The 20291-nt window shown below is 46.2% G+C and overlaps 1 protein-coding gene across 1 annotated transcript in view; it reads left to right on the top strand.

The window, feature by feature from the left end:
* LOC146354175 (heparan sulfate glucosamine 3-O-sulfotransferase 3A1-like) overlaps positions 1-20047 on the top strand; it is a 98687-nt gene extending 78640 nt beyond the window's left edge. Inside the window, exon 2 of the mRNA XM_084838342.1 lies at positions 17849-20047. Coding sequence (XP_084694468.1) covers positions 17849-18467 — 619 coding nt within the window. The 3' untranslated portion in view covers positions 18468-20047. The remainder of the gene's footprint in view (positions 1-17848) is intronic.
* The last annotated feature ends 244 nt before the right edge of the window (positions 20048-20291 follow it).

Genomic DNA, 20291 nt, shown 5'->3' with positions numbered 1-20291 from the left:
GGACTACTCAGTCCTCTGTTCAGGTGCTAATTCTTGAGGGGCAACTTCAAGGCCCGTCCCTGCTCCCCCTTCTTATGTTTCTTTATCTTTAAACCAGACTTGGACTGGACAACCCTTCAAATAGAGTAGTGTCACTTGACTGCCCTGTAAATAGAGGACTGCCCTCCATAAAGTGGGGCACATAGTCACCCTGCAATTGCATGCTTCAGGGATCCTTGCAATCTACAAGTCACCCACCTCTACACACATATCGCATTCATCATTCAGGTAGCTTACAGGGTTACTGAGAGAATGGATGTGAGGAGCATTTTGAACTCTCTAAGGCAGGGGTGGGCGAGTTGTGGCCTTCCAGATGTTTTGCCCTACAAATCCCATCAGCCCTAGCTAGCATAGCCAATGGTGAGGGATGGTAGGAGTTGTAGGCCAAAATGTCTGGAGGGCCAGAACTTGCCCACCCCTGCCCTAAGGTACTACATGCAATCTAACAATAGGGATGGATGAGCTTTTTGTTTCAGTTCGGTTTTGATAAGAAATTACCAGAATTCACAAAGTTCTTCCTATTTGGGAGAGAAAGAATGTGAGATTTAAAAAAGAACAAATGCAAGAGAAAGCCAAACTGATAGATTTGCCCATCCCTGTCTAACAATGGTTGTTAAGTCCATCCTGAACTTTCAGGAGTTACGAGCCCTCCTTGCATACATTTTTCCACATAAATGTTTTTGTCCATCAGTGCCTGCATTCACCCAATGCTCTTCAGAGTCTTGGTTGATAAAATACCCCTCTGTGCCAGTTACTTGGAACCAAGTCCTGCATGCAAACACGACGACTTGTTTGCAAGCTCAAATGTAAATCCAAATCGTGTTTGCACTTTACCTAGGGCTGAGAATAATGCTGTTAAAGAACTCCTATTGAAGATCCACCAGCGAGTGAGAGCTCTGGATACATTACAAAGTCACACAACATGTGAAAACCTCCCCTCCTGCAAACCACAGGCAGTCCACGTAGTTGTGAACAAGCCTAAAAAAATAGCAGCATTCAGTACCAGCAGCTTCTTTCATGAGAGGGAAAAACACCGTTGTGTCTGTTTGGTGCTGCATGTGCCAGCAAAAGAAATTCTCCACTGAGCTTGGAAGGACTTCCACCATATCAGGAAAAGAGTTCAGAACAAACTGTTCAGGCCATCTCCTTTCTGGGTAAATTCGGGCAACTATGGACAAAAAAAATTGCTTTCATGTCATGGCCCTGTGAGCAAGATCAGGCTTGCTCTTCTTTGGCTCCACAAAGATGCTATAGGATCAGTTTTCCCAGGAATCGGTCAGATGCAGTCTTGCTAGACTTGCATGTCAGCTAATTCAACTCACCAGACACTACACCAAAGAGATTTTCCAGTGGCAGCTTAACCACATCATTCATCCCCTCAGATGTTCGTCTTCATTTACCCCTGTTCTTGTGGGGTAGATATCTGTGGTATTTGTGGCACTGATGCATTAGGGTGCTGCTCCATGCACTGTTGTTGGATTAAAGACAGGGCACAATTCACTGGGAGGTTTTCCTGTGCAAGCTGTCCCTGTAGTGCTGTTCTGCAGCTCCCATTAATTTCAGTCGGGATTGCACAGGAGAACTTCCCAACATATCATGGCCATAATGGTCTATCAAGATGGCAAGTTGGTTTTAGTGGGACTTAAAAGCAAGAATTATCATCCACAAGAACACTTCAAACCCTAATTGGGGTTGATTTTGTGGTTTAGGTGTTTTTGGCTTCCTCAATTGGTTTCGACGCCATATGCATGCTGTGCATTTTGGGATTCATCGTGGCAAATGCCCCATTTGCCCTGGGCCAGCCAGATATTATCCTGTCAACTGTAAGGATGTACAGTTTCCATCAGTGTTTCATGGATTGTCAGGTGTCTTCTGTTCCATTGTCCAAAAAAAGAGAAACACCTGCATGGGCCTTTAGTCTGACAGAATTGGATTTTTTTAAGGGATGTATGAGGATTTCATTCTACTTGCACAACTGAACACTTGTGCAGGTGCAAATTTGCTCAAATCACCCCCAAGGTGGTTGTTGTTTTTTAAAGAAAAAGTCTGCGTGACTTGGAAAAAGTGCTGTCTGCTGCAGAATCCACAAGTTGGATTCATAGAAATCCTAATTCATTTGAATCCATTGTGGATTTCTCTGAGATTCCTAAAACTGTGATTTCTTTTACCAAGCCCAATGATGCACAGCCCGCTCTGCATAGCCCACTGTTTGCAGGGAATTTTCAAACAGTAACCCACTGTGTAATTAAATATGGAGGGTGAAAAGCCTGCATAACTTATTCGACAGAAGAGGGGTTTCACATCCCTTGAGATTAATCCCAAGCCTTATGTAGCCCCCAAAATATATTTCTTTTCTGCCCATGGTTTGTTTGAGTGGGGAGATGGATTTGATTCAAGTTTATACTGGAAACCGAGCTATACCCTTCAAAAAGAGAACATTGGCTTATTTTTCTAGGCTGTGTCTCTGAATAACCCCCATAGTGCTGCACTTTCCTCTCTCCCCTGTCATAAGATATAATGCCTATAAGGAACTGCCTTATGGGGAGTCAGTAAACTAAGGGGTGTTTAGATCCAAAAGCTCTCTACCGAGTCAGACTCAAGGTCCATCCTTGTACAATCTAAGCCCTATGCAGGCATTATTGTCGACATAGATAGAAAGGGGTTCTAAATCACATAGGGAGCCTGCACAGATAGAAAAGGCTTCCTGGTGTAAAATTTATGTCTTAAGTCATCAGGGGCTGGGAGGAGGATGAGCCATGTGAACTGGGGGTGGGGCTAAATCTGTGGCCCCTTTCTATTTATGTTGAGAGAAACACCGGCATAGTGCTTTAGTCTGACAGGCGGTTAAGGATGGGAGAATTTGTTAATTACTGTTCCTTTTAGATTTTTATTTTTCCAGCTTTCAGTTTGTTCCATCCCCTTTCTGCAACAGTTTGTTTATTTGTTCAAAACTTTTTAAAGTCCACATGGAAATTCATACGCATTTTTGTACGCACTTCGTATGCACTTTTACCTAATATACATTTTTGCAAGCCGTTTACCATTATATAATGCTCTCTCTTTTTGTACATTTCTTTCAAAAACATGCACTTTTTTTTTTTGCTCACCTTCCTGTAATATGTGGGTTTTGTATGCATTTTTTGTTTGGAAAACTGCATCACAATATCCAGAGAAGCATAAATACTGAAAGACAACAGCATTCCAGTTCGCATATCGATATAGTGTGAATTTGGTGAGTTTGTATCGAAATGCAAACTGAACAAAATTCTCCCCCGTTTCTATTGGCAATGAGAAAGGTCTTTCCCACGTCTGCTACCTGAGGTCCTTCAGCCAGTCATGCTAGATTTGGAACCTTATACATATGAAGCAAATGTTCTACCACTGAGCTATGAGACTTGGTTTATGAGCCATGGCTTCCTGCTGCAGCTTATGCCTCATGGGTTACCGTGATTTGGCTACCAGACTGCTCATGATCTTGCCCTCCAATTAGTTGTGGCATGGATAGGGGAGTGTTTCTGACAACTGCATCAGCTGGGGTACTGTAGATTTTTATTTAATATTCCTTTTCTGTGTGCAATAGAGCTACACTACATGTTACACTGCTTGCGTAGCATGTACGTCAACTTTTTACTTACTCCAGTGTAAGCACACATGGTCCTGATTTGGATCTGGACCACAGTGCAATGGGAGGGGAGGATTAAACTTTCCCCACACTTTTTCCCCAAATCCCCCCTGCTCAGAATTTTGGGGGGAAAAGGGTAAAGCCTCCACAGATGCCAATGGATACTTTAAAAAAAAAAACATGGGGAGGGGATTTCAGGAAAGGATGGGAGAAGGTATAATCTTCCCCTCCTGTTATGCAATGGTCCTAATCAGGTCCAAATGTGATTACACTAGAGCAAATAAAACCCTAACCCTACACTACGTGTCGCACCAGCCTTCTCTGACCTGGGGCCCTTCAGATGCATTGGACTTCAGCTCCCATAATTCCCAGCTAGCATGGCCAATGGCTGGCTGGGAATTATGGGACTTGCAATCCAACATATCTGGAAGGCACCAGGCTGGAGAAGCCTGTGCTACGCAATTTGTGTAACATGTAGTTTGGCTTGTAGTGTGCCTGCACAAGGGATGGCTCTGATCCAACAGTGCAGTTTCTAGCGAGATGTGTGAATGCAGTGACTAGCTGTGTTGTGTGTCAGCACAAGGAGACTACAGTTTTGTCCCATCAATGGGGCCCTTAATAAGGGTAGAATTGCACTGTAAAAAAAATGTTTTGATGCATTTTCCTGATGCTCAGCTTACCACCTCCAGGCATACTGGGGGAATCTTTGGATATTTTTGCAGACAGTGGTCTGCCTGTCTGTTTAGAAGCTGAAAAGCCCCTTGATTCATTCCTCCAAACAGAGCAGTAGCATATTGGCACTTCTGCCTGTTGCTTGAAATGGAAATAAAACACCAAGTGAACAAATGCCGGCGGCAGCAAACACTGTGAAGTTACAGCAAAGAGTGTCAGGATGCCATGATCCCCTGGTGGATTGATGCATTCATCAAAACATCTTTATTTCCACCCCTTTTCCCTTTCTGTCAAAGCTGTGTATGTTGTTGACTCTCAATGCCAGTGGGAAGGTGTTTTGTTTTATCTTCTCCTGCCCACATATGCAAAAAGCTGATAACTCTGCATTAACAAGCAGCTTTCATTTTTAACCATACTGTCATCTGAACAGCAGAGCCTCTCCTTGAGAAACCAGGTCAATCATGTTGGATGGCCCATGCCACGTTCCAGACATTAACTCTCTGATACATTATATTTATGTTGCACACTTCCCTGAATCTAGAAGGGAGAAGGTAGAGTTGGAGGGGACCAGAGGAGTTTCTGGTCCAGTGGTGGCCAACTTTACTGGCAACTGTGCCACAAGCCATGAATACAATAGGAGATTGTAGCACTCAATTGTCACTGTGCTCAGGCCTGGCATCAAGGGTAAGCATGGCCAGGCACCTGCCAAGGGCCTACACCTCAGCAGGGGCCCACTGACAAGAACTGCCTGGAGTTCCTCCTCCTTGTCACCATAGCAACCTATTTGTTTAGGTTCTCTTGCTCTGGCCCAGACAACAATGGTGGTGAGAAGGAGGAGCAATAGATGCCATTGCCTACTTGCTCCATGGCTCTCTGCCTGACAAGCAAGGAAGTGGTAGCAGTGATGCGGGAGAGGAGGAGGAACAATAGCAACTGGTGACAATAGCAGTGAGAACTAGATACTGAGGGTGGAGGCCCATTGAGGGTGCCTTGCCCGAGGACCCTCCAAAACCTGGAGCTGGCACTGACTGTGGTATATGTATTGCCCTCTTGCCTGGGTGTAGTTTTGCCTTTAGTTTACCCGGGTGAGGAAGGATTAGCAGTGCTGCCTCACAGGCAGCACTGCTAACCCTTCCTCACCTGGGTAAACTAAAGGCAAAACTATGGCTAGCCAAGCCTGCAGACCTGCCTTGTCCTATCCGCTAGGTATGCTACCAACTGTGCCACTGACAACACTTATGCTGTAGTTGGACTTGATGGTCTTATAGGCCCCTTCCAACCCTACTAGTACTATTCTGCAATTCTAGGTTGGCCATCCATTCTGAGTGCAGGAACATCCATCCACACACCATCCCAAGCAGGCAAGCCCACACAATGTGAGATGGCCAGTGTGCTTAGGGATGTACAAGAAATGTGTTTTGGTTCATTTTTGATCAGAATTTACCCAGTTTGCAGGTTCCAGAATGAACATGGACTCAGATGCAACCTGTGATCAAAGTGTATATGTTTCTGAGATTGCAATGTGATTTATGCTCCCAAAAAACATGTTCAACAGCATGTGGACATTTGAAAAATGTGCATGGAAAAATGCATACTTTTGAAAAATGTGCACAAACACAAATACTCTTTAATCAATGAGAGAAGAATGCATACATTTCAAAGAAACAGACAATTGATGCCTACATTTGGAAAAAATGCACATGAAAATACGCATGGATTTTCATACAAAAAGAAAAAAACAAAACTTGCAATCTCATATGGACTCAAGCTTTGAGATGGAATTAAGAGAATTTCAGTGAGCTTGAGTTTTGCTGATCCACACATCCCTAAGTGTGCCACAACAAGAAAGCAATATGAATGTGGTTGTGTACCATACAAGTAGGGATGTTAGGACTGCATTAAATCTGATCTGCGTGAGGTCCTGAGGTTGGGTTAAATTTTCTGGTCTGCCTTTCACAAATCTCTGGACTCGGATTATTTTTTTCCCACCCAGAAAAATACAGAAATAAATTTGAAGCAAGTTACAGAAGAAGAAGAAGTGACTGTTCTATAAATTAAAACACTCACACATAATGCTCACTATGTTACTGCTGGTAAACAGAATACTGCCCCCCCAACTAAATTTTGGAAATGGGAAATGGCAGGGGGGGGAGTTCCATGTCTGCAAAATCCGATTGACCTGCAGATGCTGGTCTGGCATGAAATTTGTGGACTGGACTGCAAGAAATCTGGACACATTTGAGTTCGGTGTGGATTTCTCCAGCATCCCTACATACAAGTAATTCCAGGCTTGCTGTCACCACACAAACTCTTCATGCACAACTGGGAATTTTGGAGCTCCACAACAGTAAATGAACAAAATAAAGTAGGGTTCTGACTGCATTATTCATCTCCAGTGCCTTTCTAACCACAGCATTTACCTTGCCAATGTATAATAGCAAAAGAAGTGTGTTCCATAGGTGGCAGGAGGCTTTGTGCCAGAGCTTTTTAATAAGTCAGTGGTTAAACAAAGAAAAAGTAAGGTATAGAAAAAAAAATAAAAGAATAGAAAAAATAGCACTGTCATCAGCACACAGCTGTGGCTCAGATCTTCAGATGTGAAGATTGAAGGGTAAATGCTTGAACTCTGAACATACTTTAGAGGTTTTCTAAAGCATTTCTTAATGTGAGACTACACTATGAGCTGGTTCACATGACACGACAGTCCACTGCCTCATGCCAGGCACCCATGGGTGCTATTTTTGCATGGCACCCAGCTTGCTGTGGGCTGTAATGTCATGCAAACCCAGGTGGCAGGCATTGTATGAGAGTTAGACAACCCTGAAATGGCCTTAAAATAAGCCATGGGTTATTTCAGGTTCATCTAACCTTCAACCCCTGCCTCCTGGGTTCGCACAGCACAAGAACCCATAGCAAGGAGAGCACCCATGGGCACCACACAAAAATGGTTCCTGTGGGTGCCCAGCACATGACAGCCTCTGCAGGTAAATTAAGCCACAGTGGGCTGTTGTGTCGTACGCACCAGTTCATTCTGTGCAAATCTGTGTATGAACTCCAGTGGCCCCTTCTCCAAAGGGCAAGCAGTCTGGGGAGGGGGCAATTTGGAGCAGTGGCTGGATGTGGTGCTTAGCCCTTTCATCACCCACATTTCCCCATTGTAACTCTCCCCCAAGTCACCTTCCCCCCGGAGGGCTCCAAAGGCAGCTAGAACAACAAACTAGAAAAGGGAGTGGGGTGGGAAGGGTTGTCAGAGGACAAGTGGTAAATAGGAAATAGCTAAACACTCTCCTACTGCACCTCCCCCTATTGAAGAAGGGGCTGCTGTGATTTGGTATACGTCTTTCCATGTTAAGGTGGGGTCCTGAACCTTTTTCAGCTAGAAGGCCAAATTCCATTGGTGGGAGTAACCAAAGGCAAAAAGGGTGAAGCCGAAAACACCAGCATATTTTAGCTTAAAGACTGCCAGTAACTAAGGAGAGGCATTTCAACCTGTTAGAATTGGGGGAGGGGGGCAGAAAACCACCAAACAACTGGTGCTTAGGGGGAAGGAGTTGGGGGCCAGGGGAAGGGGGCATGGCCAACTGGGGAACCCTGGAAGGCTGGGTTTGGCTCCCAAATGGGCCAGATGTTCTGCCCCCCGATAGATAGTGGTTCACCCCTTAGAAAAATGATAGACAAGGTGTTGCTGTTTGAGTGCAATTATAGTGCAGCACATTTTGTCCAGTACTTGTTACCCCTGGGCTATAGGCTCGATAAGAACATAAGAAGAGCCATGCTGGATCAAACCAAGGGTCCATGTAGTCCAGCATCCTGTCCACAGAGTGGACAACCAGCTGTTGACCAGGAACCCACAAGCAGGGCAACAGCAGCTGCACTGGGATGCCACAGCATGGTGTCTGTACTGGAGGTACTTCTTGGCTGTTGCTCTCTGGAATATTGAGTGTTTCTAGCATGGAAATACTGGAATTGAGCAATGATAGGACTTTGGGAATTTTGGTTCAAATCAGACCTCAAACTCAAGCCATTGTTGTTAAGCCAGAGGAGTGAAATACAGTCTGAAGCTGAAGAAACATTGTGGACATGGCAAGAAAACCTTGTTCTGAAGCTAGCCGGCTCCCTTTTCCTTCATGGAATGGTTGTTTTCAGGAGATACAAAAGCCACATCATCTTACACAGGAAGATTTGTATTAAGGCCCATCCAGACAAATCCATCCACATCACCTCTTTCAGTCCACCAGACAATAGAAACGAATGTCTGGATGCACAGGGCTGTTTGCATGCGGACCATGTTTTGCTTCTGCGATAAGACTGTTCAGCCTACGGGACTTGGAAGCTTGAATGGGGAACTGTGTGAACCAGTCACTTGATGGGCTGGGCCTTGTACCAGGCTTGTCTTTGTACAAATAATGTTGGGTTTGTTTTCCTTTCTTTTTTCCTGGAGCATTGGCTTCTGTTTCTTCCCCATTGTTTCTCTGGCAGATATTTAATGGCCCATGTACCCTTTGGGGGCCACGGCCAGGTCAATGGTAACAAAACCAAAGATAAGGATAAACGGTTGTGTCAGTGTGTGAGAGCGCTCGGGGATGGCTCTGCCGCAAGGCCTTGCGTTCCATGATATGCCGCTCTTTGTTCATTGCACTCAAGGGCATCTGCATGGAAACTGTATCCATGCTGCTGACAAGCTTGCCTGCCACTGCTCTTTTCTTCCTCACTTGGCATCCCGAGCCTGTATCATTTGAGACACAATTGCTCATTCAGTGAATCGCCATCAAGCACTGCAAAGTGAGGAGCGGAATGCTGGAGCATGATGAAGGGGGCTAGGTAGAAGGGAACCATTGCACGGAGTTGTGCAGCAATGTGGTACAGTGGCTGCCCTTCACCCAGTCCCACCTCAGTAGAGAGATGATCCGAAATGCAGTCGACGAGGGCAAAGTCCCATCAATCACTCTGCAAATTCATGGAGTAAAGTCTAGGGCTGGGTGAATAGGTGTGACTGCCGAGATTCTCCTAACACTACCTTGAAGCTTGGCTCGGCTCCTTTCCCATGCTGGATTGCACTATTTTATTTTGTTCAAGTGGGAGAAGTCCACATTTTGGATGGGGAAAATGTGCATGTTTCAAAAGAGCACACCTGAATGTGTATTTTCCCTGCACAGAGTAAAATGTGAAAAATGTGCATTTTAAAAAAGTGTGCTCTTTTTTTTTTAATGTGCATTTTGCAAATGTGAACACAATTTCTGGAAAATGCAAGCTTTTCCTGGGGGGGGGGGCGCCCCTGCTCCTATTTGCAATGTGTTCGCATGATTTGTGAACATAAATGAAATTCTCATACATCTCTAGTGGTCGCATAAGGATGGGCATGCTGGGTATCAAAACTGCTGGAGGGAGAGGGCAGGAGCGGATCTATCCAGGGATGCCTGAAGTTTGCATGGCAATGCTGCACTGGGGAGGGGGGTGGGGAAGCACTTCACTGTCAAAGCAGGCGTGTACTGAGTGCTAGCCATGCCTGCTGCCCCCATCTCTGAACAGTGGCAGCTCAGAACAGTTCCCTGTCGTACTGTATGTGCTCAGGGTGCCAGGGCTGAAGGCTAAGTTGAAGGGCAGCAGGTATCAAGCCTCTCATGTCCATTCTACCTGGGATCTAAAGGGCATAGAACTGGCCTTGGTAGATGTTCACCCTCAGGCATGGACCCTCTGAGACCAGCCCCAGGGAAGAACTGTGCAAGCTCTACACACATCAGGAACACACAAATGCCCAACAGGGAAGATGTGTATATTTCCCCCTTTCCACCATGTAACCCAACTTTCGGAAGCAGGTTGGCAGAAACATCAAATATGAAAGCTTATGAAAGCTGTATGGCCCCTGTGTGAACAGAACGCTGGACTAGATGGACCCTTGGTCTGGTCCAGCAGGGCTGTTCTTATGTCCTTATGAAACATAAGAATATCTTATTTTATTTAGTACGTATAGGAATGTGTTCTTCATCACGGTTTGTTGTGAACCACTTTGAGCATATGGAAAGACAGTATACAAAGAAAGTGATTGATTGACTGATTGAGTGATTGAGTGATGAAAGCTCAGAAGTATGTAGATATGTGAGTAACCTGTTCAGCAAAGCAATTAAACAAAACCAGTGTGGTGTAAAAGTTAGAGTACAGGAATGGGACTGGGGAGACCTGGGTTCAAGCCCCACTTGGCCATGAAGCTCACTGGGTAACTTTGGGCCACTCACTGACTCTTAGCCTAACCTGCCTCACAAGGTTGCTGTGAGGATAAAATGAAGAGAAGGAGGAGCATGTAGGCCACCTTGGATTCCTTGCAAGAGGAAAAAAAGCAGGATATAAATGTAATAAAATTAAAATAAAATAAAAACACTGGATGGATGTGGTGGTGCTGTAGCTTAAATGATCAGGCAGTGAATAGTTCTCGTATCTGTCCACACTGTGTGAAAGTACTGACTCTTCTTTTTGTTAAATGCTGGTCCTCAGGATGAATAATATACAGATATGGTGCATAGTTCTCAAACTGCAATGTTTCAATTTAGGCACTAGCTTTGTGGGCTCTCCCACACTGGGGGCATTCAAGATGAGGCTGGACAGCCATCTGTCAGGGATGCTCTGACCTGGATTCCTGCATTGAGCAGGGGGGTTGGACTTGATGGCCTTGTAGGCCCCTTCCAACCCTACTATTCTATGATTCTATGATTTTAATGTTCAGTCACATGCTCTGAGCATGGCTGTGGTATCAACTACATGGGTCTTAGAACTAAGGCTGTGGTGGACTCACTGAAATTAATCTGTGCATCTAAAAACTACTCTCAGAGAAGTCATCCTCTTCTGTTAAGGAATTAAACACACACACACACACACACACACTCCAAAGGCCCACTGAAATTAAAATAACAAGAGCCCATTTATTTTGGCAAAAGTCATTTTGAAATTGTGTTTGCCAAAATATTTCTGTGGCTCTGATCTTTTCTAGTAGCTCCTTTTCAATAAAATCCAGATGCCACCCATCCAAAAGGCCCTTCAGGCTACTGCTGTGTATGTCCATGAAAGATGTCTTTGTCATTAATTAATCTCCACAAAGCTGTGGCAGAACATTCCTAGTGGCTCCCAACAACATGCAATCAGTGGTCTCAGCCTGCCAACACAAGCAGAAAAAGATTGTATTCGTCTCCTAGTTCTGAAGAAGATCATTGTGCCACAAGATGCAACCTAAAAATGTAATTATCCTGCCAAATCTACATACAAGCACAAACCCCCTTCTGTGTTTGCTTTGTTGGGGTAGCATTTCAGCTGTTCCTCTCATTCATAAGGATAGTTCATTAATGTTAGACATAGCTCTGTCTGGCCCTATTGTGAATCATCTGGGGAAAAACCTGGTTTGCTTTTGGGAGACTGGATTTTGGCCGAACCTTTCTGTAAGCATCATTCGTAAGCTTAAAAGGTCTTTCTTAAAAATTCGATGATCCTAGAATAAACCATTGTCTCTTGATAGTTATATTAGCTTCTTGCACATGTTTAAACTGTAAAAAAGGGTTGCTTCTGGGGCATGCTCAGAGGCAATACATAAGAAGAATTCAGTGCAGGTATCTGCCCATTTAATTGTACATTCACACAGTGCAGGGCTGGCCCTACCATTAGGCAGAGTGAAGCAGCTGCATCAGGTGGCAGATGCTGGGAGGCAGCAGCAAGGTATCAGAGGAAAGACCTGCATGCCATGCAGCCTGCTGTATGCTTCCTAAGTCAGTCTGCTGCATTCAGGTGCAGTGGAGGATGCTGTGCCATCACCAATGTTGAAGGAAGATTCAACTGCTAGTCCAGTTGGCTTTGGTAGATGGAATGGGAGGGGGCGCCATCTTGTCCTTTGCTTCAGGCAGCAAAATGTCTTGGACCTCCCCTGACACAATGTGTTTTCAAAATGTGAAAGCTACTCAGAGGGAACCGTTTGATGAGGTGTCGCATACAGCGGTGTAGTCCTGCCAGGTCTCACCGGGTCTTCGTCCCAGTACTTTGTCTGGAGCCGGGTCGCAGCCGGGGCCCAACTTATTGATGTGGGACAGGCATTTAGAAGCAGGCTGAGAGGCTGTTGTGCGAGTCCTAGCACGGCTGGTGCTGCTATTGCAGGGCTGCAGTAACGGCCGCCACCCTCACTGCCGCTCTCTCATCCCATCCTGCAGTACTGCCCACCAATCCAGAGAGATGTTGGGCGGTGCTTCAGGCGTGGCCTCCTGCACTTTTGGCGAGGCCAAGGAGGTGCCACACGGCACTGCACTGGCGCCACCGCCTTGCACGCTGGGCACCCTGCCCTGCCCTGCTGTGCCCCTGCCTCTCCTGGCTGCATTCTGTCCCTTCGGGGAGGGCTGTGTGGCGCCCCTCTCTGCTGTCCTCATACCAAGCCACGTCCCCAAGGCACAGCACTGTGGACCTTGGCTTCTGCAGGGCAGGCATGCAAAGGGATTCCCTTCCACCCATGCAGCCCAGATCAGCGGATGGTGCAGCCCATTGATTGGGCTGCTTGACCTGGCTTTGCGATTGCGACGCTCAAGGACCTGGGCGGTTTGGACCTAGGAAGAGCGAATTAAGCTGCCTTGCCTAATCCGCAGGCAGGAGGCACTGTAATAGTGAGATTTCTTTTGGTTTTGTTTTATATATATATAACCTATTTTAGCTCTGTGTGTGTGTGTGTAGAATTGGCCCTCCTCTCCTTGTTTTAGTCTGGGCAACCTTAAGATGACACCATCCAGTGGGGGCTTACTTAGGAGTAAGCCACGCATTGAACTTAGTGGGGAGTTATTCCAAAACATACATTGGGCTGCAGTGGCTCAGGAGAGAAAGCACTGCCTGCTTGCACTGGGTTGGCGCCTTGGCAGTGGCTTCCTCAGGCAGGGTTCCAGCTGCTGCTGCTGCTGCTGGTGGGATGCACTGCCAGGGGGCTGCTGCTGCTGCTGGTGACAGCAGCCAGAGCAGCTCCCTGCAGCAAGGGGGCCATCGTCGCTGTGGGAAGGAGAAAGGGAGTTGGGGGCTTGCATGGTATGCTTCCCCCCTTCGTCTTGGCTGTCTGGATGGAGAGCGCACCTGACTTTGTACACTCCCATTCCTCTGTTCCCTTCCTTCCCCTCCTCTTGATCCTGCCTTTGTCTCCCCCCCCCCCACATCTCTCCTTGGCCAAAGTTATTAGCACAAAGAGAGAAGAGGAGGCTGGGTCTAAGAAAACTCCTGCAGCCTTTCTGGAGGAGGGGTTTTCCCCCTTTTGCTTTTCCCTGTGTGCTTAGTGGTAGGTAGGGGTGTATGAACCCCACTCACCGATCTGCCTGGGGGGTCTGCAATGGGGGGAGGCGATCCGTTCCTCCCCCTGGAATCCTCCCCAGCCGGCTCCGCTCTGCGGGAAGTCCGCAGAGCCACCGGCAGGGCCCATCCGCAGCCGGACTTCCGTCCACTGCCCTGCCGGTGTGTGGACACAAATGGCATCTGGCGTAGCAGATGCCATTTGTGTCCCTGGTCCTTTCGTGATAGGCTATGTAAATATTTACATAGCCTATCATGAAAAGACCAAGGATGCAAGTGGCGTAGCGGATGCTATTTGCGTCCCTGCTCTTTGCCGTGATAGGCTACGTAAATATTTACGTAGCCTATCACAAAAAGACCACGGATGCAAATGGCGTCCGCTATGCTGGACGCCATTTGCATCCGCACACCGGCAGTGGATGCAAGGACTCAGCGGACGGACCCAGACCCGGCCAGTGCCAGGTACGGTCCATCCGGGACGAAGTTCATGGGGTGGTGGAGGGGAATGGTCCGTTCCGCCACGGACTCCAGCGGGGCAGATTCTAAAGAATCTGGCCTCATTGGAGTCCGTGGCGGAATTCTCGGCCACCCCTAGTGGTAGGGAAACTGGGGAAGGTGGAGTCTGTGTTGTGCCACTGCTCAGTACATGGTCTTGAGGTGCAGGCCCCTAGAAGTTAATGGGGTATAAACACTCATGGATTCCTGACAGGCCTCTTTGATTTCTTTATAATAACAAAACAGCCTGTTTGGCTGTTGCATCTGAAAGAGGCAGTGAGTCAGTTTATGTCACTTTCTTGAGCATGTGTGTATGTATGTATGAGAGAGTTCATCAATGTGTGTTTATGTTTTCTGTGTCTGTGCACTGTATTTTGTAAAGGAGAAGCTTGTGTTTGTAATTGAGTTTTCTACCATGGAAGAGACAGAAGTCTTTTGCTTCTAGGAAAGCATGGAAGATGATTTCCACTAAAATATGTAGTGAAAATGTTTTTGCATTATTATTGAACATTGTTGACTCTCTCTCTCTCTCTCTCTCTCTCTCTCTCTCTCTCTTCCCCACCCGCCATATGTATGTGGGTATGTATGTTGTGTGAGTTCAGTACTGGGGGCAGAGTAGGAGGCTCACTAGGGACAGCTACTCTGGGGCCCATCATGGCTCTGAGCTGGCCCTTGCTGTGTGGCTTTGAGGATATCAACATTAGCAGTGGCAGTAGCCATTGTTTCTCGAACAAGAGAATGTGGGTCCAGAGGAGTGCTTTTGTGTACCGATTTCCCCAAGGTTGAGACACTGCTCAGAAGGCCACATGCCACATAAAGGGTTGGATCCAGACTTAGTCATGCTAGACTCACTGAAATCAATGGGAAAAGTTGGTCACGACTTATGACTGTCTTAAGGTCCTTTGATTTCAGGGAGTCTACTCTAAGCATGACTAAGTCTGGATCCAACTAAAACACCATAAAAGATGCCTGACCATGGACTCTGGACTCATGAGGGGGGAAAAAACCCTATGAAATCAGCGGTGCAGAGGCCACAGAGTGTTGAAAGACACCAAAACAGTGATCAGCAATCCAGACGGCTGCTCTAGGGAGAATATAATGTGTTTCTGGCACTGTGGGTGATCAACTGGAACCTCTGGAAGCTATCATTGTCTTGTTCTTGCTGAACCTCAAAAAGACATACCTTCATCCTGCATTCATCACTCAACAGAACTCCAAAATGACCAAAGCTCATTTTTATTGTATAGTCTCACAAAGTTGTATAATCTTAGAAGGGGGCATGGCTGTGAGGGGGCATGGCTGTGACTATCATGAAGGGACCCTGCACTTCTGAATTTGCCACTACACTACTGGTCACATAGCTGACCTGCAAATATACAGAAACAACACATTATGAGTCTGCTGAACTGGAATAATTTTCACAAATTTTCACAAACATGCCTTTTATAATGAAATGTGAAACAAGTAAGACTTCCCACTGATGCTTTCTGGAAACATGTTTAGCAGTGGCATTTGATGTGGCAACTGGAGTCCTTGCTTGCAGACAGGCTATCATTATTAAGGGAGCCGGAAATCATATAATAAGCACTGCTTCCCCTGGTGTACTCATTTATTTTATCCTAGTGTCATCTCTGGTCAAACTGTTTTGCAGGTTACTTTACTCTGATTATATTCCTGGACTGAGCCTCACAACTTTGGAGTTTTGAAATGTTGTTGTAACTACTCCTTTCCCAAACCCTCACAACATTTTATCAGCTTGCCTATAGCAGAGTGTTCCTTGCAAAATTGCTTTTGTTGTTAGGATTCCCGCCTACCCACTTATGTTTACCCTAAAACTACAATTGTTCTGCTTCTCCTCTCTGACATTCCTTTGAATGCTTGAAAACTATAAAAATGTCTTCCCACACAATTACTACTGTGGTAAAGTGGCTACAGTGTTGGTTTTGGACATGAAAACCCCATGTTGAAATCCTTATTCAGCTATGAAGGCCACTGTGAAGGAACAAGTTCGGCAGGCTGTCTTTCCCCCTTCACCTTTCTCTTTGGGCAGGGTGAGTGGCTCTGTAGGGGGAAATAGGGATCTGTGCTCTGTTTGCTGAATGTTGTTGATCAGCTGTTGACCAGGCATTTAATTTTGTTAGAGTATTTTTTAATATGAACCTACCCAGCTCCACAAATAACTGCACATTTTTCAGTTACATTATCTGCAGAAATGGCCCTACAGAGGTGTGCAGCTGTGCACAACAGGATCTCTTTGTAGTCACACAAGAGGCGGGGGGGAAAGCATAGCTTCGCTGTGGACATAAATGGAGATGTATATGGGTGAAGCAGTGATGCCACCGTAATGGTGGGTTGGGTATATGGCAGGGGTGGGCAACGTTTTGGGTTCAGGAAATGCATTAATCCCCACAGAACCCATTTTGGGCAGCACAAGTGGCTGAGGCTGATGGAGGGGTGCAATCAAGACCAGGGCTGGCCCTACCATTAGGCAGAGTGAGGCAGTTGCTTCAGGCAGCAGATGCTGGGAGGCGGCAGCAAAGTGTTGGAGGAGAGAGCTGAGTGCCAAGCGGCCTGCCCTGTGCCCCCTAAGCTAACCTACTGCCTTCAAGTTCACTGGAGGATGCTTTTCCATTGTCAGTGTTGAAGAAACAGTCCAGTCAACTTTTGTACACGGAACAGGAGAGGGTGCCATCTTGTTCTTTGCCTCAGGCAGCAGAATGTCTTGGGCTGGCCCTGATCACCACACACACACACACACACACATTCATCTGTCTCTCACACACATACACATTCAGAGAAAGAGAGAGAGATTGCTGTTTCCGGGCTGGTACTAGCAGCAAGGAAACTGTGATCTTGATCAGGATCACTTGGGGGTTGGGTTTTAACCTCCCCACCCCAGTGATCCTTATAAAGATTGCAAGTGCATCAGTGGGGGAACACCAATCTGATCCCGCCCAGCTGACAGCTGATTAGCTGAATGTCAGGAAAAGTGGGTGGAGCCCCAGAGCTGGCAAGCCACCCAGAGTGTAGCCCAGGGCCACATGTGGCCTGCAGGCTACACATTGCCTCTTTACACACAGGTTGTGTGTATAGTAAAGCAATCATATAAAGCATGCGCTACAACTACAAGGCACTGGCAATACACTCAGCCTATAAAGTCAGCATCTATTATGTGCTAATATGGTTGCATCAACTGGCCTTCATCGGAAGAGACTTAGCAATTACTGCTGAAGTCCATGGGAGGTTTCCCTCTACTGCATTTTAATCTACTGCATTCACTTTATTAGTTGGGTATCATCTTCAAAACTGAATGTGACTAATACATTACGGAGCTCATAATGGATCATTGGAAACGTACAGAATTATGCTTCTCCCCCCAAACCTAGCATTTTTACACACACACACACCATGCAGATGGAAGGAAACGTGAGGAGGAAGAAATCCAGAGTGTGTGCTTATAATGCTGTTGCAGAAAACTGTAAATGTAGCTTAAATATGACAGGCATAAGAGAGCCGGGGAAGAACTCAGCGCTCAAATTTTTCAGAGTCTTCCCCATAACTGGGACCCAATGTATGAGGTCTATCTTTTGTGACTGAGATGTCTTCCATTGTACAAAATGCCAAATTCCTGGAAGCCAAGTCTATGAGACTTCCTGAAGTTAGGAACATGCACATATGCTGTTACAATTCTTCAAAAGTAATTTTTCACTCTTCTGTCTTTTGTATCAGGGAATTAATGCCAAGAACTCTGGATGGGCAGATCACCATGGAGAAAACTCCCAGCTACTTTGTCACCAAGGAAGCCCCGGCGCGGATCTCTGCCATGTCCAAGGACACCAAGCTCATTGTGGTGGTGAGGGACCCGGTCACTAGAGCCATCTCTGACTACACGCAGACTCTGTCCAAGAAGCCGGACATCCCCACCTTCGAGAGCCTGACCTTCAAAAACAGGACTACGGGCCTCATTGACACCTCTTGGAGTGCCGTCCAGATCGGCATTTACGCCAAGCACCTGGACAACTGGCTCCTGTACTTCCCCATTGGGCAGATCCTTTTTGTCAGCGGGGAGAGGCTCATCAGCGACCCAGCCGGCGAGCTTGGCCGAGTGCAGGACTTCCTGGGCCTCAAGAGGATCATCACCGACAAGCACTTCTACTTCAACAAAACCAAGGGCTTCCCCTGCCTGAAGAAGGCCGAGGGCAGCAGCAAGCCCCACTGCCTGGGCAAAACGAAAGGGCGGACCCACCCCAGCATCGACCAGAAGGTGGTACAGAGGCTGCGAGAGTTTTACCGGCCCTTCAACATGAAGTTCTACCAGATGACTGGACAGGACTTCGGCTGGGATTGAGGTCGCGTGGGGAGGGGAATAATTTAAACAAATAAAAAAGAAAAATATATTTTTGTACATACCAATAGAGAGGGGAAATTAATATTTGTGCTAATGTCTGGTGGTTCCAATTAATATTTTCATTTCAATGCAAACATCATGGTTTTTTCTTTTACTGGCTTCATTGTTTCAAATTTATAGTACCCAGTTCCACAGATACAGAAGCTGTCAGTTGGGGTGTGACAAGTAAATCCAATGTCTTGGTAGATATCTTTCAAGTTTTCCATGTCACATCTTTTGAGTTCTCATGAAGTAATTTGGAGCCATCTGTTAATTCTGGTAGCTGTGCTCAGGAGAGAGAGAGAGAGAGAGAGAGAGAGAGATGGCAGGGGCTGGTCATGTTGGTGACCAAAACAATCAGGACCGAAAGGTATTTTTCCAGTTCTACCTGCTCTTCTGTGTCATATGGTGTAAGAGTTAGATTTAGACTTCTGAATGACTAAAGTGGCTCAGAAGAATGGTTTTAGCGAGAGAGTTTGTAGAGCATTTACTGAACATTCAGTAAATGCTTCACTGGCTGGTTCAAATTAAAAAGTATTTCATTCACTTGATGCTCACCTGTCTTAATAAAGACACCACAGCATCCACCTCTGGCACAAGCCCAGATTGTGCCCAACACCATCAGGAATAGAAGGTATCTCTCTAGCCCTACTGCCAGCATTTTCATTTCCTAAGGTGTAACAGTGCTTCTCTGTTTGTACTACTAAAGCTAAAGCACACCCCTGGGAACGGGTCATTAGGCATTTACTGAAGAGTGGTGTGAGGCCTCGTCCAAACACATGACTCCAAACCTAGATGTTTTCTCAACAAAGATCCGATATCCAAACTAATTAAGATAAAGTATCTTCATTAGAGTTTGAAAGGCTTTTCAAAGCTTTATTCTTCCCAGCTCATCCACCTGTTGTCCCCATAAAGCCTTATATTAGCTCAGATTTCTCTACCCAGAGCCCAGTGACAGCTGGGCTGAGTTGAAGAGTCAACAGTAGGCAGAGAGAAAATGAAGTCATTTTCCCTGTCATCTCCCCCACTTAAGCTCAAGAGGCCGCAAGGTCACCACACACTACTTTCGACCAATCCGCTCAGCCTCCTGTCTCAACTCAGAATGCTCCATCTCTAGCCTTAAGCCCTTTTCCAGCAGTGTCTTGTGCCATAAAACATCTGGGTAAACATGTTATAATCACCCAAACAAAGAAAGGAAAGTAGCTAATAGGTCACTTGAGAACGGAACATATGACAAAGCGGGCTTGCTCCAGCTCACAGCAACTCTTCTGTCTGAGGTCCTTCTGAAAGCTTGATTCATCCCAAGTACAGTGATCACCTATTTGGAAGGACTACTCTGTCTGTGACTCCAAGAGGCAAAGAAAAGCAGCACTGGCTATGTTGTGATGCACTTCCTCAGCTTATTCAAACTGCCATTCCCTGTAATGGAGGCCATTCTGCGGCAGAGACCATCCTGGGCGCCAAATATCATAGCACTCCTTCAGTAGGGTTCACCTTCCTGACCCCTGCAAAATAATCCTACAGTAATTGTCTCCCAATTTAAAAAAAAAATGATTAAAATAAACTTAAGAATATAAGGAGAGGTGTGTTGGATCAGACCAAAGGGCTATCTACTCCGGCATTCTGTTTCCATAGATGCCATGGGAAGCCCATAAGCAGGACATGAGTGCAATAGTATCCTCCTGCTTATGTTCCCCAGCAACTAGTATTGAAAGGCATGCTGCCTCTGATACTGGAGGTAGCATATAGCCATCATGACTAGTAGTCCACTTGAAAGCCTTCTCT

This window comes from Heloderma suspectum, chromosome 2 (genome assembly GCF_057233095.1).
Source record: "Heloderma suspectum isolate Gila_16-S chromosome 2, 16-S_ref, whole genome shotgun sequence".
NCBI classification, from domain to species: domain Eukaryota; kingdom Metazoa; phylum Chordata; class Lepidosauria; order Squamata; family Helodermatidae; genus Heloderma; species Heloderma suspectum.
The sequence above is the reverse complement of the archived record's forward strand: the minus strand, read 5'-3'. Positions and strand labels throughout refer to the sequence as shown.